Source organism: Dicentrarchus labrax, unplaced genomic scaffold (assembly GCF_905237075.1).
Source record: "Dicentrarchus labrax unplaced genomic scaffold, dlabrax2021, whole genome shotgun sequence".
In the NCBI taxonomy this organism is placed as follows: domain Eukaryota; kingdom Metazoa; phylum Chordata; class Actinopteri; family Moronidae; genus Dicentrarchus; species Dicentrarchus labrax.
In genome coordinates, this window is record NW_026136705.1 from 17164255 (window position 1) to 17191068 (window position 26814).

General features: G+C 38.9%; 2 protein-coding genes across 3 annotated transcripts; one reads left to right on the forward strand and one right to left on the reverse strand.

Moving 5' to 3' along the window:
* The first annotated feature begins 3861 nt into the window (after window positions 1–3861).
* slc47a1 (solute carrier family 47 member 1) lies at window positions 3862–16441 on the forward strand. The gene is made up of 17 exons (XM_051400914.1): window positions 3862–4159; window positions 4570–4671; window positions 7785–7853; window positions 7969–8117; window positions 9142–9184; window positions 9857–9901; window positions 10338–10435; window positions 11033–11130; window positions 11263–11376; window positions 11903–11970; window positions 12232–12340; window positions 12583–12658; window positions 12742–12811; window positions 12914–13046; window positions 14803–14897; window positions 15264–15368; window positions 15480–16441. The coding sequence occupies exons 1-17, from the start codon at window positions 3947–3949 to the stop codon at window positions 15852–15854; spliced, it is 1962 nt and encodes a 653-aa protein (XP_051256874.1). The 5' UTR covers window positions 3862–3946; the 3' UTR covers window positions 15855–16441.
* A 3462-nt stretch (window positions 16442–19903) lies between these two features.
* Window positions 19904–26547, reverse strand: LOC127363944 (multidrug and toxin extrusion protein 1-like). Of its 2 annotated transcripts, none has more exons than XM_051400915.1 (17): window positions 26463–26547; window positions 26124–26310; window positions 24940–25041; window positions 24697–24765; window positions 24384–24532; window positions 24177–24219; window positions 23999–24043; window positions 23722–23819; window positions 23508–23605; window positions 22178–22359; window positions 21902–22010; window positions 21546–21621; window positions 21224–21293; window positions 20988–21120; window positions 20801–20895; window positions 20537–20600; window positions 19904–20450 (listed from the first exon to the last, which is right to left on the reverse strand). In XM_051400915.1, the coding sequence occupies exons 2-17, from the start codon at window positions 26307–26309 to the stop codon at window positions 20212–20214; spliced, it is 1758 nt and encodes a 585-aa protein (XP_051256875.1). In that variant the 5' UTR covers window position 26310; window positions 26463–26547; the 3' UTR covers window positions 19904–20211. The 2 variants fall into 2 exon arrangements, with proteins under 2 accessions (XP_051256875.1, XP_051256876.1); XM_051400916.1 differs by having other exon boundaries at window positions 26425–26488.
* Between the last annotated feature and the right edge of the window lie 267 nt (window positions 26548–26814).

Genomic DNA, 26814 nt, shown 5'->3' on the forward strand with positions numbered 1-26814 from the left:
ATGTTAAAAAATATACACAGCAGGTTAAGAAATTTAAGAAATTAAGGTTTAAGTTGAAGCCCTTTAACAAATACAACATATTAACAATTTCTGTATCCGTAACAACACATACTTCTATAAACACAAGATAAAGGGGGTCATATGTCAGCAGTCTTCTTGTCAATTCGGCATCAAATAATCCATAAAGCTTAACTGTATTTATGTACAAACTTTACATTTTGTCGCCTCAACTCTGCAAACCTACATTGGTTAGCTACGCTTAGTGGGAGAAGATCATGGGAATGGAAGGCTAATCATTTCGGTAATTAAGATCATTAAAATAAGTGCTGATCTGACCTGGTGAATCAGATATGCGCCAAACTAAACACAGACACACGACACTGTTAATAGCCTGGCCTGACCTTTTCCAAACAGTATTCAGAAACAACTTCCCAGGTGGTTCGGTGTAACAAACCATCTAGGGTAGTTGTACTCCCTAAGACCTGTAAACGGACTTTGATCTGAAAAATTGGTGGAGTTCTCCTTTAATAGAAGTTAGAGGTAGTGTGTCTGTATTTAATGTTTCCTACTGCACCAAACATTCCTTAATTTCCTTTCCTGCAGCCTGCCATTTACCCCTCCCCCTGCCAGAGTGGATCTATGATGTCGACTCAAAGTGTGCATGTAGTGATAGATGTGCATGCTTACACACACACACACACACACACACACACACACACACACACACACACACACACACACACACACACACACACACACACTCCCTATGGTGACCCATGAAGAACTGTTACAAGCAAACTAAATGTGTAGACTTTGTTAATAGGTTTGACCTGAAGTAGCTCCAAGTGTAATAATAATATAAAGGTGGCTCCAATTTAACATGCAGATACTACTCAATATGTTTGCAGTTCAGTGTACCTAAACACAGCCCTGCATGTGCATGATTGTATTTTTGGCCTGTGTGTGTGTGTGTGTGTGTGTGTGTGTGTGTAAAAAAAAAGAGTGAAAAAATAATTAAATTTTTTATTTTTAAGAAAGTATATCTTCATCTTCTGGAAGAAAGTCGCACACAAGGTAGGATGCTCTTATCATTCTTCAAACCATACACAGTATTTAGACGTTTCCCAAAAGTACTGAGGGCAGGAATGTAATTGAGATAATTAAATGAAACCTCCTATTGGGGGATTTTTCGTTTTAAGCTCCATCAGGAGGCTTTCTCACCAGTAAATTCTGGCATCCCTGCAGCATTTTCCCCATTCCAAATTAATTGGCAGCATTTTAAAAATCTGTTTTTCGACAACATTCATATGAATCACAAAGTCACACAAAAACAGTCAAACATAAATGTTAATAGAATTATTTTTCATATACAAATGGAGGTTAGGTGAAATATATTTGCTTTTGGATTGGGGGTAAATTTGTTTGTGACAGAAATCTCATCCAGGTTTAAAAAAATATACCCAAATTATTGTGTATTATTTTGTCATTTTTATGTGTCTAATGTTTATTTTTATGAATACATTTTCAGGCTCAACTGCGAGCCTGGTGATACCAAAGCGTCCTATTAGTACTGAAGTGATGGTTCCTGATATCTCTGACTGTCCTAATACACACACTGTATGTACAATAGGCACTGTACATTTAAACAAGATGTTCTCACTTCTTTGTGTGTGTTAGTTTTATCATTATTTTTACTACATTTTAAAAATACTTACTACATCTTTGCACCTTAAAGGCCCAGCTGGATGGCGAAGAAGCCCCTATTATTTTTTACTGTATATCTATGACAAATATTATAATGTACTTCCATATGTTAGCAACATAATCAATAATAAAGACTTTAAAAGTGTATAACAATACAACTAACCACAGGGAAGCTCATGCATGGTGAACGCCAAAATATATTACTATAGTCTGTAGTCTGAACTCTATTTTTTAGGTACCTTTAAATATGCAGTTGAACGGAATTGAAATAGAAATAATTAATTAATTTATTATTATTATTATTATTATTATTATTATTATTATTTCTGGCCATATAACCAGGACCAGGGCTGTATTTCCTATAGGCAGCAATATCTACTGGAAAATAGGAGATAACACCAGTAAAGGAATAACTGTTCATCACTATGAACAACCCCTTTCATACTACTTGGGTTTTTGGTTTGGTGGTTTCAATTTGAGTTTAAAGTGGAAAGAGTGGAAAAGCTGAAAATCCTAAAAAATCTCAAAATGTCGCAAAACATTTTTTATTCTTGGCTGAGGTGGAAAAGTTGTTGTATTGATGGTCTGTGTGTGTGTGTGTGTGTGTGTGTGTGTGTGTGTGTGCATGTTTCCAACAGCCCTCCCTCTCCTACCCACTAGAGAGAGGTATTGACTTACATTTAGACCAACAAATTATGATTTCAAACATGAAGTAAGTTTCATGTTTGATGCTAGATTTGAGTTGTTTGTGTACAATTACTCAGTCGCAACTGCAGTTTGTAGTTTTATCTGATTGTATGACAAAAAAAGGGGCTTGCGGAAATTTATTTAGCTATATTCAAAACATATGAACATTTGGTGGTTTTCTCCTCATATGTGATTTCAGATTGAAGAAAAAAGACCCACACTATGAACATTGGTTGTCAACCACTTTGTAACTCTACAATACAATGAAGGTGAGATTGAAAATAGGGCAGTAGCTATATCACACTAATCATTATTACTACTTTAATATCAGACCAGAACAAACACCAGTTGCCACTTGTATTAATTACACCTCCCTCAAATTTCAAACTTCTTCGCTGACGTATTTGCATTCAATAAAGTGAATTTGAATGCATTATAAGCTTTGGACTTTTTACAATCATTACATAATATTCAGTCTACGACAGAATCTTCTACGTGCTCCTTAAAAAAAATCACTATCAGAATGGTCAGATCAAAGATCAAAGACACGCAGCACCTGCAACAAATGTAATCTGTGGTAGAGGAATGTGCTCCTAATGCGATGTTGCACAATTGACGAGTTAACCTATATACTAGATAGGCACATAGAGGGATCTCTTCTTTCTCACCCTACACACACATAACTTTAGCCTCTTCAGCTGTAATGTGTAAGCTGCTAGCTGTCCTTGTGACCTCTGTCATAGTAAAGCGTAGGATCTGTTTATGGACTCGCCACTGAAATTGTCTGAAGGTTAATTTGGCCATGCTGCAACTGTGCACCTCCTGAAACTGTGTCTTTTCTGAGAAGCTAAAGACAAATATCAGTGATAAAGCAACACTGTTGCTCAATCACAGTGATTTATTAACATATTAAGTTGAGGATACCTGAAGATGCTGTTGAATAAATGTTTAATTTACAGAGATCTATCAGGAAAAAAATTGATGAGTGCAGGTTTGTGCGCATGTTTGACTATGTTTATGTACATGAGGAGGTGGGGATAAAGTCAGTGGTTCGAAGTACACTCAGGGGCAGATAAGATCAGTGGCAAATGCATGTGCACACACACAAGCTCTTTGTGTACACTGTGTAAACAGGCATTCTTCACCAGATTACTACTGAGCCCTTTAAGACCACTAACACTCACACACCAAAATATGTTAATGAAACATATTCACAAAGTACTCACTCACTCTATACACTTAGACACAGTGTATTCCCTCCTTCCCTAACAAGACACATGCATAAGCTCTGATTTGACCCTTTTGTTCTTTTCCACTCCGTCACTCCCTCTGTTTTCCCTTCCTCTCTCATTTATTCATTCTCTCATCTCCTCCCTCCTCTGAACCATATTATTTAATCAATAACTTTGAAGAAGTGCATGTGTTGTATTTCTAAACCCAGATAGACCGACTGCCCCTCTTACCCTTGCTCTCTTTTTCCCCACTCCCTCCCTCCCTCCCTTGCCCCTTAGCTTTTCTCCCTTCTTTCCCTTCTCTCTTCTTTTTCTGTGTTTGAATGGAGAAGATGGGTTCCCCGGAACCTGAACACCCGTCGCCGGGTGCAGGGCCCGTTGCTGGGGTTTCTGTTACCAAGACGGCAGGGGTTGAGGGAGACGAGGCGGTGGTAGCGGTCAGCTCCAAACTGTTTCGGTGTGCATGCATTAGACGTTGGCTACCATTGGTCTACAGAGAAGAACTTTACCAAGTCTTACAGCTCACAGGCCCATTGGTGAGTAGGGGAAAGTTGAAGTGTTGGTGTGTGTGTGTGTGTGTGTGTGTGTGTGTGTGTGTGTGTGTGTGGTGGTGGTGGGTGGGGTGATTGGTATGTTATTCATAAGGTGCCACATTAGTAATACATTCAGTTACAGTACTCCTTTGTTGCAGGGTTACTGTTGTGTGCACTGTGCAATCTAACACTGTATTCAGTGAAATACGCAGTTTCTAAAAGGGGAAATAGGGTGGTGCTGAATGTTAGTGCAAACCTGCCTGTGCTTGGAGATTTCACAACACTGCTCTCTAACTTGAAACTACTTTGCTGAGTACAGATAAGCTGTCTGAACCCAGTTCATAGCTGCATCAATTTTACCTGATCAATGATTTGTTCTGAAATTAGCCCACTCTTTCTGTTTGCTTTTATAGCTGCTGTCCCGGATTCTGAACTTCCTCCTACCGTTTGTCATCACCATATTCTGTGGTCACATTGGAAATGCAGAACTGGCTGGATATGCTCTGGCCTCAGCGGTACTATCTTTACTTCTTTGTAGACTAATTGATTTTACCTGCTGCAACTAAAGTAGTAAAACTACTACCACCACGCCTTCTTTTCTCCTTGCTGTACTACTCTTACTGCTGTTGCTCCTACTTCTATTACTTTGGCTGTAGTTTTCTCTATAATTATCTTTTGTTGCGTGTATATGTGTGAACATTCACTATAATATGTAATGATGGTGGTTTGCCTTAATGTATTAATATCTGTATTACACACACACTTTTTGGTGACTGGTGTGGTAAGTGATGTGGTCCCCGATGCTCATTTTGTGCACAAAGAGTAATACTCTAATATTATATTCCAAAAGGGCGAAGACAGACTAAATTCACATCAGCACAGTACAAACATGGAAATCACTGCTAAAATGAGTTGTGTAACTGTACAAGCAGACAGAATTTAGACATAAGTTTGTACAGATTGTTAGACACAAGAGATGTGACGCAATGTCTTAAATGAACACACATGATTTACTGAACGAAATATGCAATGGAATTAAAATATTTTTACAAACCTGTCCACAACCAAAGAATTATGTCAGGTTAAGAGTTGTTATCACTGTAAGTCAACTTACAAGAAGGTAAGCTGTGTCTTTGTCGCTTTCATCCACGCTTCAACAGATGACGCCGCCATTATCCTGAACAATAAGATCTGATCGATCAACTGTTTCTCCAACTGGCAAAAACTCTCGACAATATAAAAATGTGAAATTACCAGTTATCTTTTTATTTGCACATCATTTGGTTCAGCGGAGATGTACAGTTTGGTGTTATCTGCGCAACTCTGGTAATATTTATTGTGAGCTCTATTGATGTCACCAAGTGGCAGCATATTGATACATGTTGACTCCACTGACATTGCTTTTTCAAAATATTATTGTTTGTATTCCTCGCAATATCAGACCTCCACAAAAAGCACACCTGATGGCCACACAGTAGTGAGTGAGTTATTATCAATGCATGCCCCATACCATAGGTTTAGGTTAGCAATCAGTAACTAACTTAAACATCCTGCAAAGAAAACAACATGGACTTATTCTTCTTTTTCTCCTCCAATATTCACACATTTGAATTTAAGTTTTTATTTAGGCAAGTAATTTCATTGAGATTTAATTTTCTTTTGCAAGACTTGAGAAACATGTAGGGCAAAAAGACGCAACAAGAACTTAATTTACGCTACGTTCACGCTGCAAGCCTTAGCGCTCAATTCTGATCCATACATCAGATCTTTTTTTGTTTTATTTTTTGAAATATTATTTATTTTGAAAAATTTAGCGTCCCCAGAGGTCACGTTGCAAAAAATCTGACCTGAATCTGATTTGGACCACATATGAAAGTGGAATTGAGATAAGATAAATCGGCTGAAATTTGCAACAAGCTGCAGATTTGAGTGTTGATTCTCAGTGGGACTGGGTGTATTAACTCTTTCTCATTACATTAAGTTTTTCCTCTGGGATTGTTTTAAGAAAGGTGGGGTATTTTCAAAGTAGGATATTAATACTTTTGCTGAATAAAGGATCTGATGCAAATTTGTCCACCTCTGGTTAGCACACCCAGAGCCTAACTGCACCTGTGTGTTACCAGCCAAGCCTTCCCCTTTAAGAAAGGTGGGCTTCTGGGTCCGTGTATCTTTTGGTCATTGGATTTTCCTTTCAGAAACGGGTATTAAAAAACAGAAAACGAGTGGTTATTTGATTTTCGTTTTAAAATACAAAAATTAAAATTGAAATACAAGGCGTTTTTCTTTTTCATGGTCAAAAAGGGATGAGCGAAATTAAAAAAATTATTCGATTTTCATTTTCTATTTCATATAACAAAAAATAAAATCACTAGAAAACAGAAACGGGAAAAAAGGCCTGTTTTTTCATACGTTACACATAAAGTGTGTTAAGTTCCGGCTGCAGTTACTGAAAGGCTGTGTTGTGTTTGCTGTCACAGAAAAGAAATAAAAACAACGATTTTCAATTATCAAGTTAATCAAGTGATTGTTTCTGCCCTACTCTAAATGTTTCGCTCAATAGAAACTGAGGACTTTCTCCTACAGCTTTTGTTACTAAAATTGGAAACAATTAGGAGTTTTTAAAACCTGCATTGCAAAACCAATCCAAAGTCTTTAGGGTGGTCATGCAAATGTCATATTTTAAAAAGCTCAAAGGGATTTGCTATATCTCCAGTTTGATTCACAAGGGAGGACAATGGGAGGAGGGCATCGTTTCAGGTCCTTGAATGAAGGGGCGTATGTTCAAGCAACTACTTGCATTTAGAAATCTCCAGACCATTGGTCGGTGCTGAGATTTCCAATTGTCTGGTACTGTGAGACTAAATAGAAAAAGATGTGGACACACACCAGAAAATTAAACCTGAAATGCAAACAAAGCAGCAAGCGAAGTGCTAGGTTAGGTTGTGTATGTATTGTACACTCCTTGCTGAACAAGGAGTTGTTGATGAAACTTGCAAAGCATATAGGTTAGACCAGAGCCCACCATCCCATTACCGTAGAACAAACAAATACTGTCTTCTTTGTTCAATCTTTAAAAATCTCTCATGGTAAACCAGTTGCCTAGCTGTACCTGCTGTACCTGCTTTCAGCTTCAGCCTTATTTCTTTTCACTGCACTCTCTACCTCTTCTCCACAACATTCATAGGGATATATCGCACTTTTTACTCCTTTACTACTTTTTAATCTAAATAGGTTTTCCTATCCTACAGCTTACTCCTGCAAAGATACTAGACTTTGATTGAGACACAACAGGCTTTATCTTTCAATGGAGTCGCTCTGCTCCATACAGACTACTTATTGCTCAATCGTGCTGCACCTGGTCTATAGTGTTGATATGTGCCTGCTGCTCTGCTTTTCTTGGAATCAATTGTGTTTGGTCCTTTTTATACCAAATAGTTTCCAGGAACTATGGAAGCACATTTGTTGCTGGAGCAGGTGGTTGTTTAGGAGAGCTGGTTGTCCATAGATCACATTAATGTACATATTACTCAGAGTTACAAAAAAAAGACAATAATGAATGAAATTTAAACAGTAACTTAAGCAACTTTTTGTTTTCTGATTTTCTTGTATTTGATTCTCTACTTCTCAGACCATTAATGTGACCACAACTGCAACAGGCTATGGCCTTGCTGTGGCTTGTGACACACTCATTTCTCAGGTGAGCAAACCACATTACCTGTGCCTTATTGTTATTGTGTGTTATCTACAGATGTGTTTATTTTGAACCAATGTAACCAGATTCAATTCTCATTTGTCTCAATTGTGTTTTCCAGACATTCGGCAGTAAGAACTTGAAACGTGTGGGAGTAATTCTCCAAAGGGGTTCATTGATCATGCTGCTGTTTTGTCTGCCCTGTTGGGGTCTTCTCATCAACTCTTACAACTTACTGCTCATCTTGCACCAAGAGGATGAGGTGGCGAGGTAAATTCTGGTGAATCAAATGGATATATATGTCTGTGTTCTGCATATATGTGTCAGTGTGTACACCAAGTTGATGCTCCATTTAAAACAAACTGTTCATTGGTTGTTTAAGGGAAAAAAACATCTACACCGATCAGCCATAACAATATGACCATCTGGGGTCCCTGGTTGTCATATTGTTATGCAGCCCCATACGCAACAAACTGCTATGCACTGTGTGTTCTGACACCTTTCTATCAGAACATCAGCATGAACTTTTTCATCAGTTAGAGCTACAGTAGCTTGTCTGTTGGATCGGACCACACAGGCCAGCCTTTGCTCCCCATGTGCATCAATGAGCCTTTGAGCCTTGACCCTGTCGCCGGTTTACCAGTTTTGATAGGTACTGACCACTGCACCCCACAAGAGCTGCAGTTCTGGAGATGCTTTCACCCAGTCGTCTAGCCATCACAATTTGGCCCTTGTCAAAGTCGCTCAAATCCTTACTCTGCCCATGTCTCCTGCTTCTAACACATCAATTTTGAGAGCAAAATGTTCACTTGCTGCCTAATATATCCCGGCCACTGACAGGTGCCATGATAACCAGATAATCAGTGTTATTCACTTCTCCTGTCATAATGTTATGGCTGATCGATGTATATTATCTTTGTATCATCATACTCCAGGTTAGTGTGTATGGAGGCATTTTATGAGGGTGTGCTTGAGTTCAGCTTTGTATGTACAATTACGTAGGTATTTGTGTAAACCTACAAAATGCATTTAAGTCTGGCTATCCTTAAATTTATCTTATATATTTTAGAAACATGATAGCATCTATATGAAGCATATTATACTTAGATTCCTCATTTTATTTATTTATTTTGAGGAACTGAAGAGACAAAGCAGAAATGTAATGTGAGTAAACACACAGTTTTAATACAGCACATATAGACTTGCAAAAATAGGTGCATATCTGAGCAGAAAAGGAATTATTGTTTGTGTTTGCTCTACTAAATTAATATTACTTTGTTTACCTCCCCTTCAGAATTGCCCACCTCTACGTGATGGCGTTTCTTCCAGCTGTTCCAGTGAGTGCACTGAGCTGAAACACCCAGAGACAGAAAAAATATAGTGTGGTGTCCCAGGGGACTAAAATGTTCACTGCCTAATTAATGCTGTATCATGCAATACTCTGCGGTTACTTGAGCTACAGAGTAAGCACACTAGAACATGGGCTGTGTATAAAACTAAGTGCCAAATGCAAATCAAGCTTTTGTGTCCCAGAATAGGAAGCAATGAGGCAAGAAAACAAGTTTGTGTCTTTGTCTGAAAGCAATGACTGGGCAACTCTGATGACCAAATGAGTCTTTTAGCTAATCAAAAGACTGGATGTGTGCTCCAGTATTGGTCAGTTAAATATCAAAATATAGTACTCTCTGGCCTTTTCTTCAAGGCATGCAGCATGTTTATTTATACAATAACCTGATCACTATGAATAAACTGATTAATTTCTGCCTAAGTGTTTACAGTGAAGCTTGAAGAGTGTGACGTAGCCAACAGAAAATTATATATTTATTATTATTATATTTAGAACTACAAACATGCAACAATACAGAAATGCAAAATAATAGCAGACAAATGGTGCCACTAAAGTGTATAAATGACACTTATTTACTTAAATTAGGCCTACCATGTCAATTTGAGATAATCAAGTTGAGTTTTTAGAGTTAGAAAATCCACTTTGCCTCTTTCTACTACAGGCTATGTTCCTGCACCAGCTGCAAGTTGCCTACCTACAAAACCAAGTAAGTTTGTAAGCACTGAATTTCAGTGGCTCTGTATGGGGCTATTATTGTAGCAAAACTATTTACAAATGTGCATGGACAGTTGTGTGTAACTGTATCCCAATCCATGTGTGTGTAATCAGATTTGTAAATGTGCAAAATAATCTACAAATCTGTATTCAGATTAGCAAATGTATTGAGATTTGTAGATATAAAAATATGTGGAGAAATTGAATTACGCGCACACAGATTTTGACCACACATTTGCAGATTCCTGTACACATTCACAAATCTGATTACGCACACACGGATTGAGTTACAGTTACACAACTCTCCTCCTGTTGTCTTTTTCCTTTTTTTTGTCTAGACCATTTCCAAATAATATTGGTGCAGTTTGAATATTAGCTCTACAGACTTGATAGCTGATTATGGATTCCATGTGTTTCTTGTCTGTCAGGGGATCATTCTGCCTCAGATGTACACAGCAGCAGCAGCAAACGTCATTAACTTGGCGGCGAACTATGTCTTAATCTTCAGCCTCGAGTTGGGTGTTGTGTAAGTGTCACGCTCCTTCTCTTTCCCTTTCAATTTTTGATGCACTTTGCTTTGCTTGATATGGCATCAAGCTTCAAGTTCCATGACCAATAAAATGCATTGTCCAAATAGGATAGGGCTGGGTGCTGATGTATAGATATGAGTTTGGAAAGAAGAGAAAAAAAAATAAAAATCAGAAAACTCCTTATACATTTTGTTTTTTGTTGAGTCAGCAGTACACTGATGTTTATTATGTTTGTACTTTATTTAGAGAGGGAGGCAGTGTAGGGCAGAGAAAGAAGAACAGTTGATCCTGGTCCAGCTGGACAAACATTTGATTCAACAGGCAGTCGACTTTACCCAAAGGGTCTCTGTGGTCGGGCCAGGTCTGTCCCTCCCCTCCCATATCAAGCATGGACTCCTGCTTGCTCCTTATTCTTAGACCCTTAGACATCCATTGTACTCAAACCAAAATATAACTTAAACCTGACCACGTTTGACCCTTTAACGTGTAGTTGTTCCCCATCTTTGGCTAGAGAGAGAGATGCAGTCACAGTTAATAGACCGTCACTGCACATCCTCCAATATAAAAAGCTCTTCTGTCATGTGTGTCTGCAGTGGATCAGCAATCGCTAACAGCCTGTCTCAGATCACCATCTGTCTGCTGTTGTTTGGCTACATCAGATGGAAGAAGCTTCACCAGCAGACATGGGGAGGTGAGTTCTACAGACAAAATGTGAATATCAAACACTAAATGACCAAATCGGCATTTCTGAAAAACTGTCGTCCTCTACAGGCCATACTGAGTATAGTCCTCACGTAACCCTTCTATTTGAATCTTTCTGCAGGTTGGTCCACTGACTGTCTGCAGGAGTGGGGCACCTATATGAAGCTGGTTATTCCCAGTGCTTTTATGGTCTGCTTTGAGTGGTGGATCTGGGAGATTGGAGGTTTTCTTGCAGGTTAGTGTTGAAAACCACACACACACACACACACACACACACACACACACACACACACACACACACACACACACACACACACACACACACTCACACACATATTCTTGCAACAAAGTGCATTGAGTTGTTTTAAACAGGCTAAAGAGATTAACATAAAAGTCTCCAATTTTGAATAAACCAAACCACTCAAACCAAGGTAAAGAGACAAACAATAGTTTTCTTTTTAGCCAAAATGAAAATTGCTGCAACAGACACCATAAATTCACTTTATTTGGCCAAATATAATTCTGGTATTGGATGTAGACTCATCTCCAGCTGCAGTATGCGATTAAAATATACCATTTGTGTGCCATGTAAAAACTGACATTCGACCTGTCCAAATAATTACACAAGCAGCATACTGCGCACAGTTGTCTGACTGTATTTGTATTTATGCTAAGTTTCTTGATGTAGCTTTTAGGCGTGGTGGGAAAGATAGTTAACTAATATGTCTGAATCTGACCTTATCACCATATGACCATATCAGGTGTACTTGGCGAGGTGGATCTTGCTGCCCAGCACGTGATGGTGGAAATAGGAGCCATAACATACATGGTATGGATCATCCTTGGTGTTCACTTGGAACATTTTTGTACATTATTTAAAAATGATTCAGCATTTTAGAAAATGTGATTATTCACTGTAAATGAGAAGATCATTTAGAATTTTGGAGAGCATTTCACACACAGACATGACAGTGATATCGATCTTTTTTATCAATCTCTCAGAAAGAAAGTGAATAAGCATACTTCCCAAACTATTCCTTTAAGTCAGCTGTTGTAACTCACACCAAAGAGTAATATGTGGTCCTTGCAGTTCCCTTTAGGTGTCCATGCAGCTGCCTGTGTGCGTGTTGGGAATGCTCTGGGAGCTGGGAACACTACCAGGGCATTAGTTACTTGCAAAGTGGCCCTGGTTCTAGCAGGTACTGTATGAAGAGACACACACACACACACACACACACATATATATATATCATTAATATAATCTAAACTGATTGGCTAGTGTATTCATTTCTACTGATACACTGTACCAGACACCTCTGATATAGGTGTAATCAAAGTATTAAACTCTGAGTACGGACAGCATTAAAAAGGTAGATAAATGCCTGTGAGAACCACTCAACTTTATTATTATATTGCCCCTTATGTAATGTTTTTCCTACAGGATTGCTTGCTGTGTTACAGGGTATTGTCATCACTGGCTCTAAGTCTGTCATTGGCTACATATTTACCTCTGATGAGTGAGTTTCACACCAACACACATTCATTCCTGTACCATGCAAAGGTAACTCTGTTTTTGATGATATTCCTCAACTGTCTGCAGAAAAATTGTGGCGCTTGTCTCAGAGAACTTCAAAGTCTATATATTTCTACAATTCTTTGACGCACTTCTGGTATGTTATTAGAGAACAGAACAGATGTCTTCTTATGTTGAACTGTTTGATTCTTCTATTTAATCAATGTATTTTTTTCCATTTGTGTGTGTGTGTTGTCAGTGTGTCTGCTCAGGGATTCTTGTAGGATCTGGGATGCAGAAAATTGCCGCTTTGTCCAACCTGGTGGGTTACTACTGCATCGGTCTGCCAGTGGGAATAGCTCTGATGTTTTTTGCTGAGCTCAGAATATTAGGTAATGCCTTCACTCCTATTTAATATATATACAGTTTATTTCTGCAAAGTAAATACAGTGAGCTAGATCATTTGAACTCATCATGTCTAAACAGATGGCTGTACTTGTATGTCATGCTTTAGACTAAAGGGGTGTTGTTGAGGGTGCATCTAATCTGTAACATCTAGCATCAACTGGTACATTGATTTCATGCAAACAGGAGCACTAAATCCAGATTCATATAAATAAGTGCTTGCAGGCAACCATATGTTTTAAATGCGGCATTTTACTTTTGGGTTATCCCGTCTTTGCTCCACAGAGCTGAATTGGTCAATGACCCGGATAAACTTTTTGCTAACTTGATAGCTGCTGGCCCTAAAATATTGCATACTCACAAACCTCAGAATCTACTTAAGCAACAGTTGCATTTCCTTGTACAGTATGACACCAGCATTTCTTGTTTTGTCCAATGAGCAGCACCTTTGAAATATGCCAGCAGAAGTTGGAAAATTAGGTAGTGTGTCTAAATTTAAATCCATGTTCATTAGTTAAACCCATAAACCCACTTAGTCCTTCTGCACCAAACATTCCTTAATTTCCTTCCCTGCAGCCGGCCATTTACCCCCTGCCAGAGTGGATCTTTGCTGTCCACTCAAAGTGTGCATGTAGTGATTAATGTGCACACATGCTGACACACACACACACACACACACACACACACACACACACATTCACCCAATGTGCATCATAGCTCTGACCTTGTGAGGTGTGTATCTTCTTGCTTATATCTCTATTTCCTTTGGTGACCCATGAACTTTATGACAGTGGAGTAGCTCTTTGTTAATAAGTTTGACCTGGTTCTTCTTTTTAGCTATTGGCACTTTCAACTGGACATTCAGCTTGAAAAACAAGCCAATGGCATGCTAATTGGCACGTTGATAGTTTTTAACTCACAAAATCCTTGTTCAAAACAAACAAAAAACAGAATCTAGGAAAGTAGACTGAATGTGAACACAAAATAAAGCCTTATGGCTATGGAGTGTGTAGGGGAGGTAACAGACCTGAGTGACAGCTAACCGGCCATGAGCAGCTGCTATCAGACTATCCACACTGGAAACACAGAGAGTCGCTGATCATTGTGAAAAGCTAATTTTACAGCTGTTTGTAAAGGTTTCTGTGTGGTACCTGTGTAGTAACCATTGCCATATAAAGATGGACGACGCGACAGCTCTCCAAAAGTGAAACCAAAATATCATGAAGGCCCTCTGGTGGCTAAATGGAGTATACGTCATAAATCCCATTGCCCCTATATATTATCAGAGGGGACATGGGCCACACTAAAAAATCTAAATACTTTATAAAAATATATTTTTTCCCATTATGGTTTTTGGGATTCTGATCAGATTGGTTTTAATTAGTTATCTGAAGCTATAAAAAGGGGCTTTTACGTCATGATTGACAACTGAGCCCTGCTGGCGGTGTGGGTGGAAACCGCGGCTCCAACCCCGATCACTACTGCACAAACCTTGGCTCAGAACAGTGAAAGATGGCAGCGGGTATCTGAAATATTTTGGCTTAATTGTATAAGGTTATATTAACCTAGGTTACATTAGCATGCTGACGTTAGCATTTATCTCAAAGCACAGCTGTGCCTAAGTAGGCTACAGCCTCACATAGCCGCTAGCATGGCTATATCTTTGTATCATCTTTTTTTTTTTTTTTTTTTTACACTGTATATCTTTCTTTAATGTGTCTGTATTTGTGTCCCTCTTGTTAGGCTTCTGGGTGGGTCTCCTTGTATGTGTTTTCTTTGAGACGGGTTTCTTCCTCATTCTAATCTTCAAACTCAACTGGAAGAAAGTCACACAAAAGGTAGGTATCATTCTTTAGATCATACACGGTATTTAAACCTTTCCCACAAGTATTGAGGGCAGTGATGTAATATTATTTTGTTGTAATGGAGCTCCATCAGGAGGCATTTCCCCCATTCCAGTTGAATTTTGGCAGCATTTTACGTTTTTATTTTGTTTCAGTTTTTCAGCAACATTAATAGTATTCACAAAGTCTGTTTATGTGTTGTTATGGGTCTTTGGTGTCAAAGAAAAGTGGAGGTTGAAGTATATTTGCCTTTGAATTGTGAGTAAATTTGTGGGTGAATGAAATGTCATCCAGGTTTTTTACCAGTTTTTTATTTTTATTTCTATGTGTCTCATGAACCACAATCGAATATGTTTTCAGGCTCAACTGCGAGCTGGAAAGAAAGTGGTGATGATACCAAAGCGTCCTATTAGTACAGTGCTGACTGAAGCGATGGTGCCTGACATCTCTGACTGCCCTAATACAGTAAGTGCACACTGTACGTGCAATAGGTACTGTATAGTTAAGCAAGATGTCCTCACTTCTTTGTGTGTGTTAGTTTTATCCTTATTTTTACTACATGTTTGCACCCTAAAGGCCCAGCTGGACGGTGAAGAAGCCTCTAAAGCAGATGGCTACAGTCCAGTCAACACCCAGGATCAGGAGCTGAAAGTGGGTCATGAGGCCGAAGGCAACAACACAAACGCAGGAGGGACTGAGGGAGATGCTGAGCAGAGCAAAAATGCTTCAAACACCAAACCTCAATTGCTGCTTTCTGTCACTCAGCTCATCTTGCGTCGGGGACTCATCTTCTTAATTTTAGTTCTCATTTTGGTCATAGGTGTTGCTTTCCACATTGCTTTCCCTTCACCGGAGCCTTCTGCCCAGCGCTGGGCCAACTTAACCCTGCACTGGGCCAATGACTCCACTCCTACACCACTGGTTCCACTCGACCTGACCCCACACCTCTGAGCTATCTCTGACTTCTGAATGTAGACATCTAGTGACTGAACACAATTCTCACAAACTGACAATTTAGATCTTCTAGAAAGAAAAGTGTTGAACTCCTGTCTTAAGTTTTGCACTCTAATAATAAACTTGGGTTGCTACTTTGTAAAACTACAGCCTGAAATGGGCTACCAACTTTGTCTTGTTTGGGAAAAATATGTTTCAGTGCTGCACTGCTGAGCAAAGCCACAGAAAGCTGGAAGCAATATCAAATGAGACTGGCAGGATGAACAAAGGTCTTGTTTCAAAGATCATGTTTTAACCTCCTCAGCCTGAGATCCTCAACTGGAACTAGAAGACACATTACAAATCCCTCACGATGAGACCACGTGGGCATTAAGGAACAGATGTTTTTCCACTGATAGCTTTTGATTTTTCCACCTTCTCTTGTCTTGATTTTCACATTGCACTATGACATTTATTTTCTTTATTACTGACCCCAAATGATTTTTCTTGTGTTTTAATTGTGTAAGGTTGATTGTAAATATCTGATGTAAAATGTACATGTATACATGTAAATATGTAATACACGTATAACTATATGAGCAGTATATAGTATTACTGTTTTGTCTTCCTGTATCACTGTCACTCTGCCCTATGGTATTCTTCAGGACAGAGGTGACTGATAAATAATTAGCTAGTTATTTTTTATTGTATATCTATGGCCAATATTATAATGTTCTGCCGTATGACAGCACCCTAATCAATAAAAATGATGTTTAAAGTGTATAACAATAAAACTAATCACAGGGAAGCTCGTGCATGTTCAGCTCCAAATGCCAAAAATATATTACCATAGTCTATAGTCTGAAGGGAACGAATCCAAACTATGTCCCCAAGGAGTCAAAAACTATTTCCTGAGGTCATCTAACAGCTGCCATAAAGATCTGGTCCTGCTTTAATCATATCAAAGAAGATTTCCACTAGACACACATTACCAGACACACATTGTGAAAATGACACTGCACAAACAGAGGCAACAAACCCAGGTTTAAATTTCATCATTGTCATTTAAAGTGTAACTAAATATGGCCGTGTGGCTATGGAGTGTATGATGTGGGAGGTAACACCGACTAGAGTGACAAACTGACTACCGCTCACAGTAGCAGGAATACAGCTGCCGGTAGTCAGCTAACCAGCCATTAGCAGACACAGATGAGTCAGACTCTGTGTCCGCGCTGGAAACACAGAGAGTCCCTTAGAGCTTTGACAGTCACTAAAAACACATTCAAGGTCTGTTGCAGAACTTTCTGTGCGGTACATGTGTTACATTAGCTAAGCTAGCATGTTAAAGAGGCTAACACATCGGTGTATGTGACCAGATCAGCCAACAGCATTTCAGCCAGTAAAGGGAGGTTGCTATGCATATTTATAACACAATATGTATAATACCTTGTCATAAAATGTCCTGAATTGATCCACATTACTTCTAAATACACATATACATAGGTTTTCAGTTGAAAAAAATGGCTTGGCTGTTTAGTTAAACATCACGGAGACTTAAAGGTATCAGTGAATAAAAGCAGCATGATTTTTAATTCAAATTTGGTGAAGACATAGTTTATACTATTTTGCAGTGATTATGTTATATATGATTACTTTTAGTTTTTAGACACAAGTGTAGACGCTCTGAGAAACGGCATCTGGATTTGTTAAAGAGTGTGTGGGTCAATGAGTTTGAAAAGGTTAAGGCTATTTATGATGTTGACTGTTCATATTTGAACTCAGGTAAGATTTAGTTACTAAATGTGATGGAAACTGGTCTTGTTTAATAGCTTTTTTAAAAAATATAAAACATTGATTTAGCCACTGTTGTTTATGGACATACACAGCATCTGCCCTTCAATATGGCACTTGATGTTAAAACATCACGGCCAGACCTCAGTAAATAATGTCATAACTGATGTCATACTCTGTACTTCAGTGATTGGTAAAAGGCAATCAGTGGAAAGATTGATTTTTTTTGTCACCCAGGAAAAGAGGCAATCACTGCTTTCTGTCACATAACATATACTATCCACAGTGATATATAGTACCTCATATTTGACCCAAAGTTGCCACAAGACACTTCAATATGCTGATAACTAATTTCTGCACTGATGAGAGCAACTCTTTGCAAAAGATCAGTGCTGTATAATTAAATTGGGCGTATGCAGAAGCCATTTCTTGACTGTGTTTCACTATAATAATATGTAATATTATTAACTACAGACATAATTTAACTGAATTCCAGGTGCGTTATTATATTGCATGGTGACAAAAACAAGAAGTTAATATGAGATTGCTTAAGATAATGTATCACAAGTTCTAGTCTACCGATACTGACAGCAAATCTTTACACAGTCACTTGTTAATGATGCCACAGCATGTTACTGATTGCAGACTCTGGAGGTGAGCGGGCCAAGATTATAGTCTCTGTGAGGAGCCTGTTGCAATGTCGCCGCTGATGAGCAAGACTGAAGCTCAAACAACGATGTAACCATGTATGAATCAAGCCTGATTTACATGTTGAATAACGATAAATGAATATGCAAGTTTTTATGTGACTGTTGCAAACATCAATCTGTTGCGAGCCAGTGCTGATCGGTTTGGAGAGTGCAGTGGCTTGTGAGGGCAATGGCCAGAGTGGCAAGAAAAAAATCCCTTCAGGAGAGCCTGACTGTGGCATAAATTCAGATAGGACTGGACTAAATATTTTGAGCATTTACCAAAAATGTCATTTGAGGCTAATCAAAATACAGTGTACCTGCTGTCCATTGCCTACTTAACACCAACATTGATATGGTCTTATATAAAGCAGCCCATTATTATTTTTATATTAGTATGAAAGCGAAAAAATGTAGCTCAACATTTTGGGAAATACGGTTATTCATTCTCTGACGTACAGTTAGATGAGAAGCACTCTCAAGTCTGTATTGTAAATGTAAAGCTGTGGACAAGGTTTTCTGCCAGAAAGTCTTTCTAACATATTGAGAAAGGGTGTATTTTAAACCATGGTTATTTCCTAGACCCAAACCAAGTAGTTTTGTTGCCTAACCCTAACCAAACTGCGACTGCCAGCTAAAGATAATAAATAATGTCTACCAGTAGGGATTAATCAAATGAAACATAACTTGTTAATTTGGGAGCTCCAGAAGTGCCAGACGAACTTTTTCCCCCGGTTCCTGTCTTTGTGCTAAACTATACTATCTGGCTAGACATGGGTGGTATCAATCTTCTCATTTAACTCTGCCAGAAGGCAAGCTTTTCTCAAAATGTTGAGACATCTTTTTCATAGATCTGTAGAGGAACAACATAGATAGACTACAGAGTACGTATTTCAGAAAAAATCCTACATGGTTAATTGTTTGCTGTTAACTAGGTTGAATTATTTATTTATGAGCAGGATATAACCGTGTAGCCTGAGCTAGCTAGTTATCTGCTCCTGCACAGTGTGAACAGGTGGTTGATTTGCTCAGTTTGACGTGTCTTCATCCAGCCAGCATGTTGCAGCGTGAGTGTACAGACCTTTCATTATTGTCAAATTTGGCAACACAGATCAAAGGACAGAAAAATAAACCACAGAAAAAGAGCCTCTTTTCTGTCTTTGATGATGAAAGCACGCATCCACAGATGCGCTGTAGCCTAAATATAGCATTTAATCATGCTATTTCTAATTGTGGCATCCATTCAGACTATATATTTCATAATGAGAACACATATTGCGTCAGTATTTTGATTGGAGCCCATCTTACACAGCATGTTTCTATATAAAGGAGACATGCCTATACAGTATTTTTTCAGTTATGATTTTCATTGGCTGCCTCAATTAAGTCATATTTCTTATTGGATTTTTCCAAAATATGACTAATGTAGCAACTCCAAAAGTGACTGGGATTGATCTATTAAATAGATGAAAGCAACAAAGAGCTAGGAGAATGACACAAAATGCTTTTATAACAGAACTCCTCTCTGAAGATAATTGTGACGTTTAAGACAATCCCTTAAGTGTGCAGTAATGACAGGAAATAAAGTAATAATCCAAAAACAGAACATTTTAATACTCAGTAATTAAAATTCATTCTAATATTTTCCCCATCATCAGTGCACAATAAATGGCCTTAAAGTTCATAAACGTGCAGTATGCAATGGAAATTTGTCATTACAAATCAGGGGGCCAATATTATACGATGGAAGCTTCTTCTCTATAGTTGTCTGTTTATTGCGTGAGTATGTATTTTGTCTATGTGACATGCTTCAAAGATGGCGATACATCTGGACTCTCAGAGGCACACTGACAGAGCTTTGTTTTTTGTGCTGCACACATGTGGTCCAATAATGGTCACTCATCTATTTCGAGCAGTTGGGTGAGCAGCTCACTGATGAAGACTCCAGCAGCGAGGATGACGAACATGAGCAGCACAGTGACGCCACATCGTATCACCAGCTGCCTGACTGACAGAGCCACGTCATCTGAAGTCTGCTGACCTGCACCGAGTGCTTCCAGCTTCCCCTCTACCAGACTCAGAGAACTACATCGACTGGTCTTTATGTGGGGCTGTTTCTCATCAGAGTCCAGGGCTGTGAGGGAGAGAGTTTTACTTCAATGGTTCATGTCGCTTAGCTGTACATGTACTTGAGCTGTAGGTAAAATAACTTGTGTTTACCCTTGTTTTCTATCCCAAAGATGTTGTTCTTCTCTGTAATGTTAACTCCTGCTCTTACCATCGCCTATTCAGAGATATTAAAAACATCTAAGTCAGGGTTTTTTCATATTTAAAAGACACATAGTAACAAGCTACAATATTAATACCACATGCTGTCCACATTGCTGATTTTGCACAGTTAGCATAATTTTGCAATGTGACTGTATTAACTAAATTAGTTGTACTCCTACTATGACACAGGATGTCACCAGTAGAGTTACTCACCTCTTCAGTGGCTTTCTTCCAGTTTAGTTTACACAGGAAAAGTGTAAAAAATACAGACTGTATCAAAACGCTAATTAAAAACCCTGCCCACATCCCTGCAACAGAGATGGAAACGGGCAGTTTATTAGTTTGAGTGGAAATATGATTAGATTTGTCACTTACTACTTAATATTTAATATGTCCTCACCCACAATGCCCATTTTGACTGGGAACATCAAAGACACTCCAATCGGCAACCCAATGAGGTAGAAACCCACCAAGTTACACATGGCACCAATCTTTTGCTTCCCTGCCCCCCTGACAATGCCTTGTATCACACCCTGTGGAGGTAAAACAAAGAGAAATCTCAAATCTGTGCAACCAAGTCAGGTTTATTTTGATCAGCAGGAGGGATAAAGTGATTTGTATGGCAAGGGTTATCACCGCATAGGTCTCGGCAACATGGACGAAACAGTACAGCTTCATGACATCAGCTACCCTCTGAATAATGTCTCTAAAAGGAAATGCAGATATGAAAATGAAATTCTAACAAAGACAGAGTGCAAAGTTGATCGAACATGAAATAACTACCATGTCTCATGTAGTGACAGTGCAAAAAGCAAAAGTCCAAGCTCATTTTGCTATCAAGGGTCAGTGTCAGAAGTTAATACATGATGAATTATACTTTATACAAGCGCTCTGTGCCAGGGTCTGTCTGTTAGCTATTGTTTTTGAGGTAAGAAAACAAAAACTGATCTTTACTTACCTCTCTATGGTAAAAATGTAACCAATTACATCCCTAGACACACCAAGACAAGCTCCAATGATGCAGGAGACTGTAGCTGGATTGGGCATAAGAAACACAGCACGCTATTACACAAAGGTGGTAAAGATATACAAAGCATACCATGGATTAGCATGTATTTTAAATGAACAAGTGACAGAGAGAACAGAAGACAGAGAAGAACATTTAAAAGGACAAACATGGCAAATGACTTTGAAAAAGGTTTTGTTTGTAGATCAGAGGAACATATCCATGGAGCTCTCCTGCCTAACACAACGCGACATAGCAGCCATTGCCTCCTCTGTGGAGATTTGTCAGGCTTTATATCTGATTCATACATGCACATATGAGGGAGACCTTGCTGGATAGCTTGGCTTGCTCTGTGTTCCCAGCACCAAGAGCGTTTCCTACCCGCACACTGGCAATGACAGAGAAACCCATTGGAAACTGTGGGACAGGACGAGATAAACAAACACATTACTTCATAGACAAATATAGTAATAAACCAAGATTCTATCAATGTTTCAGGTATCTACACAAATATTACATTTGCATAGATTTTGTGTTCTATCACCAATCCATCCTAACTACAAAAAAAGGAATAAAGAAGTTACCATGTAAACAACAGCAGTCAGTTCATAGACTATAGACTGAGCTCCCAACTCGACCTCACTGATGATGCCTGCCAGGAACCCGGCGATCTCATACAGCCACCACTCCAGACAATGCATCAGCATGCTGGGGATGGCCAGTTTGAGGAAAGGACCCCACTCCTGCAGGCAGTCTCCTGACCAACCTACAGTAAGAGATAAAAGGAAGTGAGATGCATTCAGTGAAATGTATTTATTCTAAGGCTGTTTTCCTACTCGATAAGTAGTCTATAGATAAAGCCAGTAGCATTAACATGATTTAAATACACATTTTAACCAGGTGTGAGCCTATCGTGACATCACCCAATGGTTTTGTGGAGTACCATTCTGAAGCCTTGATTTTGACGTTTTGGCCTTCGCAATGACAGTTGCCGTCATGACGGAGCAAGCAAAGGTGACGAACTGCGAGTTGAGCTGCTCTCATTGGCTGCGCAGTTTCGACTCGTCCACAATCTCGTATTAAAGCTAAACAGTACAGTAAAATATGTTTCTGAAATGATTTTAGGAGAGAAATAGGCAACGCAGTAACAGAATCTTGCGATGTAACTGTAGTCATGTAACTGTAACAGTTACTCAAAAATGGACTTGCATGTCTTCATCCCCAGAGTCATAGTCCTGGTTGGAGCCTCTGTTCTTCTTGGAGGCTGTGAACCCGGTTTTCGTTGTGCACTCCTTGGCAGTATTCCCCACTGTATTCCCTGCTCCTATGCTAATAGTGTTTAAACTCCCCCCGTCCTTCGAGTTCCCTGTCCGGGTACGGACAGCTAATAGGATTGTTAACTAGCAAGTGCAGTTAGCATATGCAACAGTGCACCAGTTAGTGACTCCCTGTGTAACACAAAAAATAGGTTTGTGTTTCAGCAATCCCGATACTTTTGTCCGGGTGACAAGACTCTGCTCCAAAACTGATTTGTTTGTGATTTTCTGCCACTATCTGACTAACAAAAGTGTCAATGAAGACATCGACTAACGATTAAGTCGACTATTAGGGGGCGGCCCTAATTTATACTTATCGAGTCACCACACAGCCATGTTATGCTACCATTAACTGAAGAACTGTGAGACTGTCATGTCTACAATGTGATGTTCATCACATGACAGATTAAACAAGAGACTACAACAGACATGCTAGTGAATCTGCAAGGCTGTTCTTAGGCACAGAGGTGCTTTGAGCTAAATTCTAACATCAGCACGCAGACACACTCACAACAACAATCTGAACTTGCTGAAATCATTAGGTAGTAACTAGTAAATTAAAAGTTATCCCTGCAGTACCATAATCCCTTAAACTTACCGCCCCATGTAGCTTTGTGCAGACCCCTGGAGCAGATGTACACAAACAAGAACACAGCCAGGGAATACTGTGATATGGCATTGGCAGCTGCAGATCCACTTGAGTGGTATAAAGAGGATTAAACAACAACAGAAAAGGTGTTTATTGATACTTTAAGTAATATAATATATTATTATATAATAATATTTTAGATTATTATGGTGGGTGTACTCACGCAACACCGAGATTCAGAAGATTGAGGAATATGTAGTTAATTATTGCATTTAAAACATTGCCGATGGCTCCAGATATCACCTGAGGCCACATGATGCCCTGTGAGCCAAAGCAAGCTGTTTAAAAAACGCCATTTCAACGCATCAGTGCCCCTGCTGTTTGTTACTTTCTCACAGTACATGTTCCTTTCTCACACACGCACAAAATGATCTCATTACTGACAAACTTTCAGTGATTATTTTGTTTCACATCAGTGGTCTTGCAGTCATTAAATGCACCTGATTCTGAAGATACCTCCCCTGCAGCTGGTACATGAAGGCAGCCTGCAGAATTCAACACAAGGCGATGAATAGGGTTAATTAGATCAATAATGCAACACAACAACCATTCAATACAGCGTATATAGATGGAGATACAAAAAACATTTTGTAGAACCACGGAGGAAGCTGAACTCACTGGCAGAGCCGGCATAAAGATCTTCACATACAGCTGGGAGAGTCTTTATGGCAGACAGAAAAAGGGTAGATCAGAAACAAGTGCAAAAAAAATCATTCACAAGTAATCAGTGTATATGTAACATTTGATGTCATACAACACCAATGCGAGAGTATTCGTGCTATTGTACGGCTGTGAAACACTGATTTTGAAGTGGAAGTGGTTCACCTAGCAACCTCTGGGCTCTGTCTGACAGCCAGCAGAATGGGCTGAGTGTTAATGAGGACGGCCCAGCAGGGGAAACAGGCTAAGAGAAGAACCAGAACTCCCCTTTGGAGTATAACTCCTACACGCTTTAGGTTACCACTCCCATAAGTCTGCAAGAAAAGGGGTCAGAAAAACAAAATAAGACTTGCTCGTGTTCAAGGAAAAGGGCATAACTGACACAGAAATAAATTTTAAAGGGCATACTGTGACCACAGCAGTAACTAGATTGACCTGGTTATATAAATATAATCTAAATATAAGACAAATTGAATACCTGAGATATGAGAGTGTCACAGGCAGATGCCAAACCAAAGCCAATGGAAATACCTGTGACATTTATTACCTAAATTGAAATGTATGTAAAAGTATTATTAGTAAACAAAGAAAACAAAACAGATACATATTTGGATGGAAAAATGCCTGAATGAAATAAATGGTGAATTTCAAAAGCAACACTATGACAGAGAATGAGCAGTGAACTTTGAGAGCAGAATGTCAGAGCAGAAACACAACTCACCGCTATTGCTAATGCCACCCCTGCCAGCTCTGTTTTCCCCAGGTGACCGCAGAACGCCATGCTGACGAAGCCGATCAGGAAGCTCATCAACTGTGAAATAAACTGGAAAACAAAATCATGCTCCCTCGTTTTCATAACTATAAAAACATAAATGAACTCCTGCAAACGTAAATGAAACATTCAGCTCCACGTGCAACACATGCAACTGCTGAGTAAGTTATTATTCATAAAGAAAAGGTTGTTTCACAAGGCCTTAAGAGAAAGTTCTTATTTGCTTTGGCAGCTGACATGTGTTATGCTTTGGTTTTGCTGCAGCTCTTTGTATTTCTAAATGTCTTTACTACATCTCTTTTCTTCTTTAGAAAATAGTTCTAGTGATTGCTGGTGTAGGTTTTTGACAGCCTTTGGCATCAAAGGGTTTGCACAAAAGGAGACTAAATGTCCTCGTCTATCAAGTTCTAGGTTTGTGTGATGAATAGGAGCCTGAAAAGTGGATACATGTTGGGTTCTCCGAATTGTTTTTCTCTTCACAAAATTCAGTGTCAAGGAGACACTTGCAAATGTACCTTGTTTCTATAATATACTGAAAATACTGTACTATTATCTTTGATCTTTGCTGTAATAATGTCTATGAATTTGGGATATATATATATATATATATATATATATATATATATATATATATATATATATATGGGGGTACTTTTAATTTTGGTTAAATTCAGTAAGATATAGTTTTGATTAATGTCTATAAGTTGGATCTTCTAGAACGTATTCAAACTCTAATCGAGTACGACCAACTTCACAAGGAGCGACACCCAACATATCACACCGTATTTGTCTGATACTTGAACTATTGATGCCTCTATGGCCTCTTATTTACGTCAGTGAGAGAAAGTAATCAGTTTGTTGTTGTTTTTCTAATTAGTCCCAATAGTTATAGTGACTTGTATATCACAGTCCTCCATGTTAAAAGTAAAGCAGCAATTAAAGCATTTTCAAATTAAAAGCAAGCAAGTAATAAGTCACCTACACTGTAAACTACTCATGACTGACTCCTGCATTTAATATAATTCACAGACAATCATTCATATTGTTGCAGATGTATCTTTAGTTCTAAAAGGTTCAATCAGGTGGAGTCAAACTAGATTCTTGTCAACTGTCGATTCTGAAAACAATCTTACCACAGGTCCTGCCAGTTTTAAAAACTGAACGATTTCATTCTTGTAGTCCACAGGTACCCAGAGCTTAATGCCTTTCAGCCAGGATCCGCAGCATGAGTCAACACTGTGAGCAGCAGGGGGTGATTCGTCTGTTTTGGACTGTCCATTTACTCCTCTACATGTGGTTTTTGTCGCTAAATCTTCCATACTGAAATAAGATTTGGCAGAAAACAGAACTCAATCCCAAACTGAATTATGTTTGTATAGTACAATTCCCTTCAGACACAGAGAAGAAGGCTGTGAGTAATCAATAACCCATTACCTGTGTAATAATCAATAACCAAGGCAATTTCTGCTCACCTTGCTCTCTGTCTGCGAGAGTGGGCATACACATTATGCTGGGGTATTGCTACATGTCAGATCTCTCCACCCCTGACCCACCAACAAGTTGTGCCTCCTCCAGGACACTTAAAATGCTGCCAAAATGAAGCTGACTGTTTTTCTCTCAGCTGCTCTGGAACGTCACAGATCTTGACTGTTTCACCACAGTTCGAAGACACTGAAATATTTAGATATTTAATATAAGTCTGAATTCATATCTCTGTAATTAAAGACTGTATGAGTAACAGGGCTTTAACCCTGCTTTTAACAGGGAATTGGCGGACGGTGGCAGTAGGGAAAGCTCCTTTAAGTTATGAACATGTCTCTTGTA

Excerpts from the sequence above, each read along its gene's own strand:
- slc47a1 (XM_051400914.1), top strand. The coding sequence starts at position 3,947 with ATGGAGAAGATGGGTTCCCCGGAACCTGAACACCCGTCGCCGGGTGCA. Across the intron at positions 8,118-9,141 it reads CAAGAGGATGAGGTGGCGAG|AATTGCCCACCTCTACGTGA; the intron begins GTAAATTCTGGT and ends CCTCCCCTTCAG. Across the intron at positions 11,971-12,231 it reads TAGGAGCCATAACATACATG|TTCCCTTTAGGTGTCCATGC; the intron begins GTATGGATCATC and ends TGGTCCTTGCAG.
- LOC127363944 (XM_051400915.1), bottom strand. The coding sequence starts at position 26,309 with ATGGAAGATTTAGCGACAAAAACCACATGTAGAGGAGTAAATGGACAG. Across the intron at positions 22,011-22,177 it reads TGACTGCTGTTGTTTACATG|TTTCCAATGGGTTTCTCTGT; the intron begins GTAACTTCTTTA and ends CCTGTCCCACAG. Across the intron at positions 20,601-20,800 it reads GGAAGAAAGCCACTGAAGAG|GCGATGGTAAGAGCAGGAGT; the intron begins GTGAGTAACTCT and ends ATCTCTGAATAG.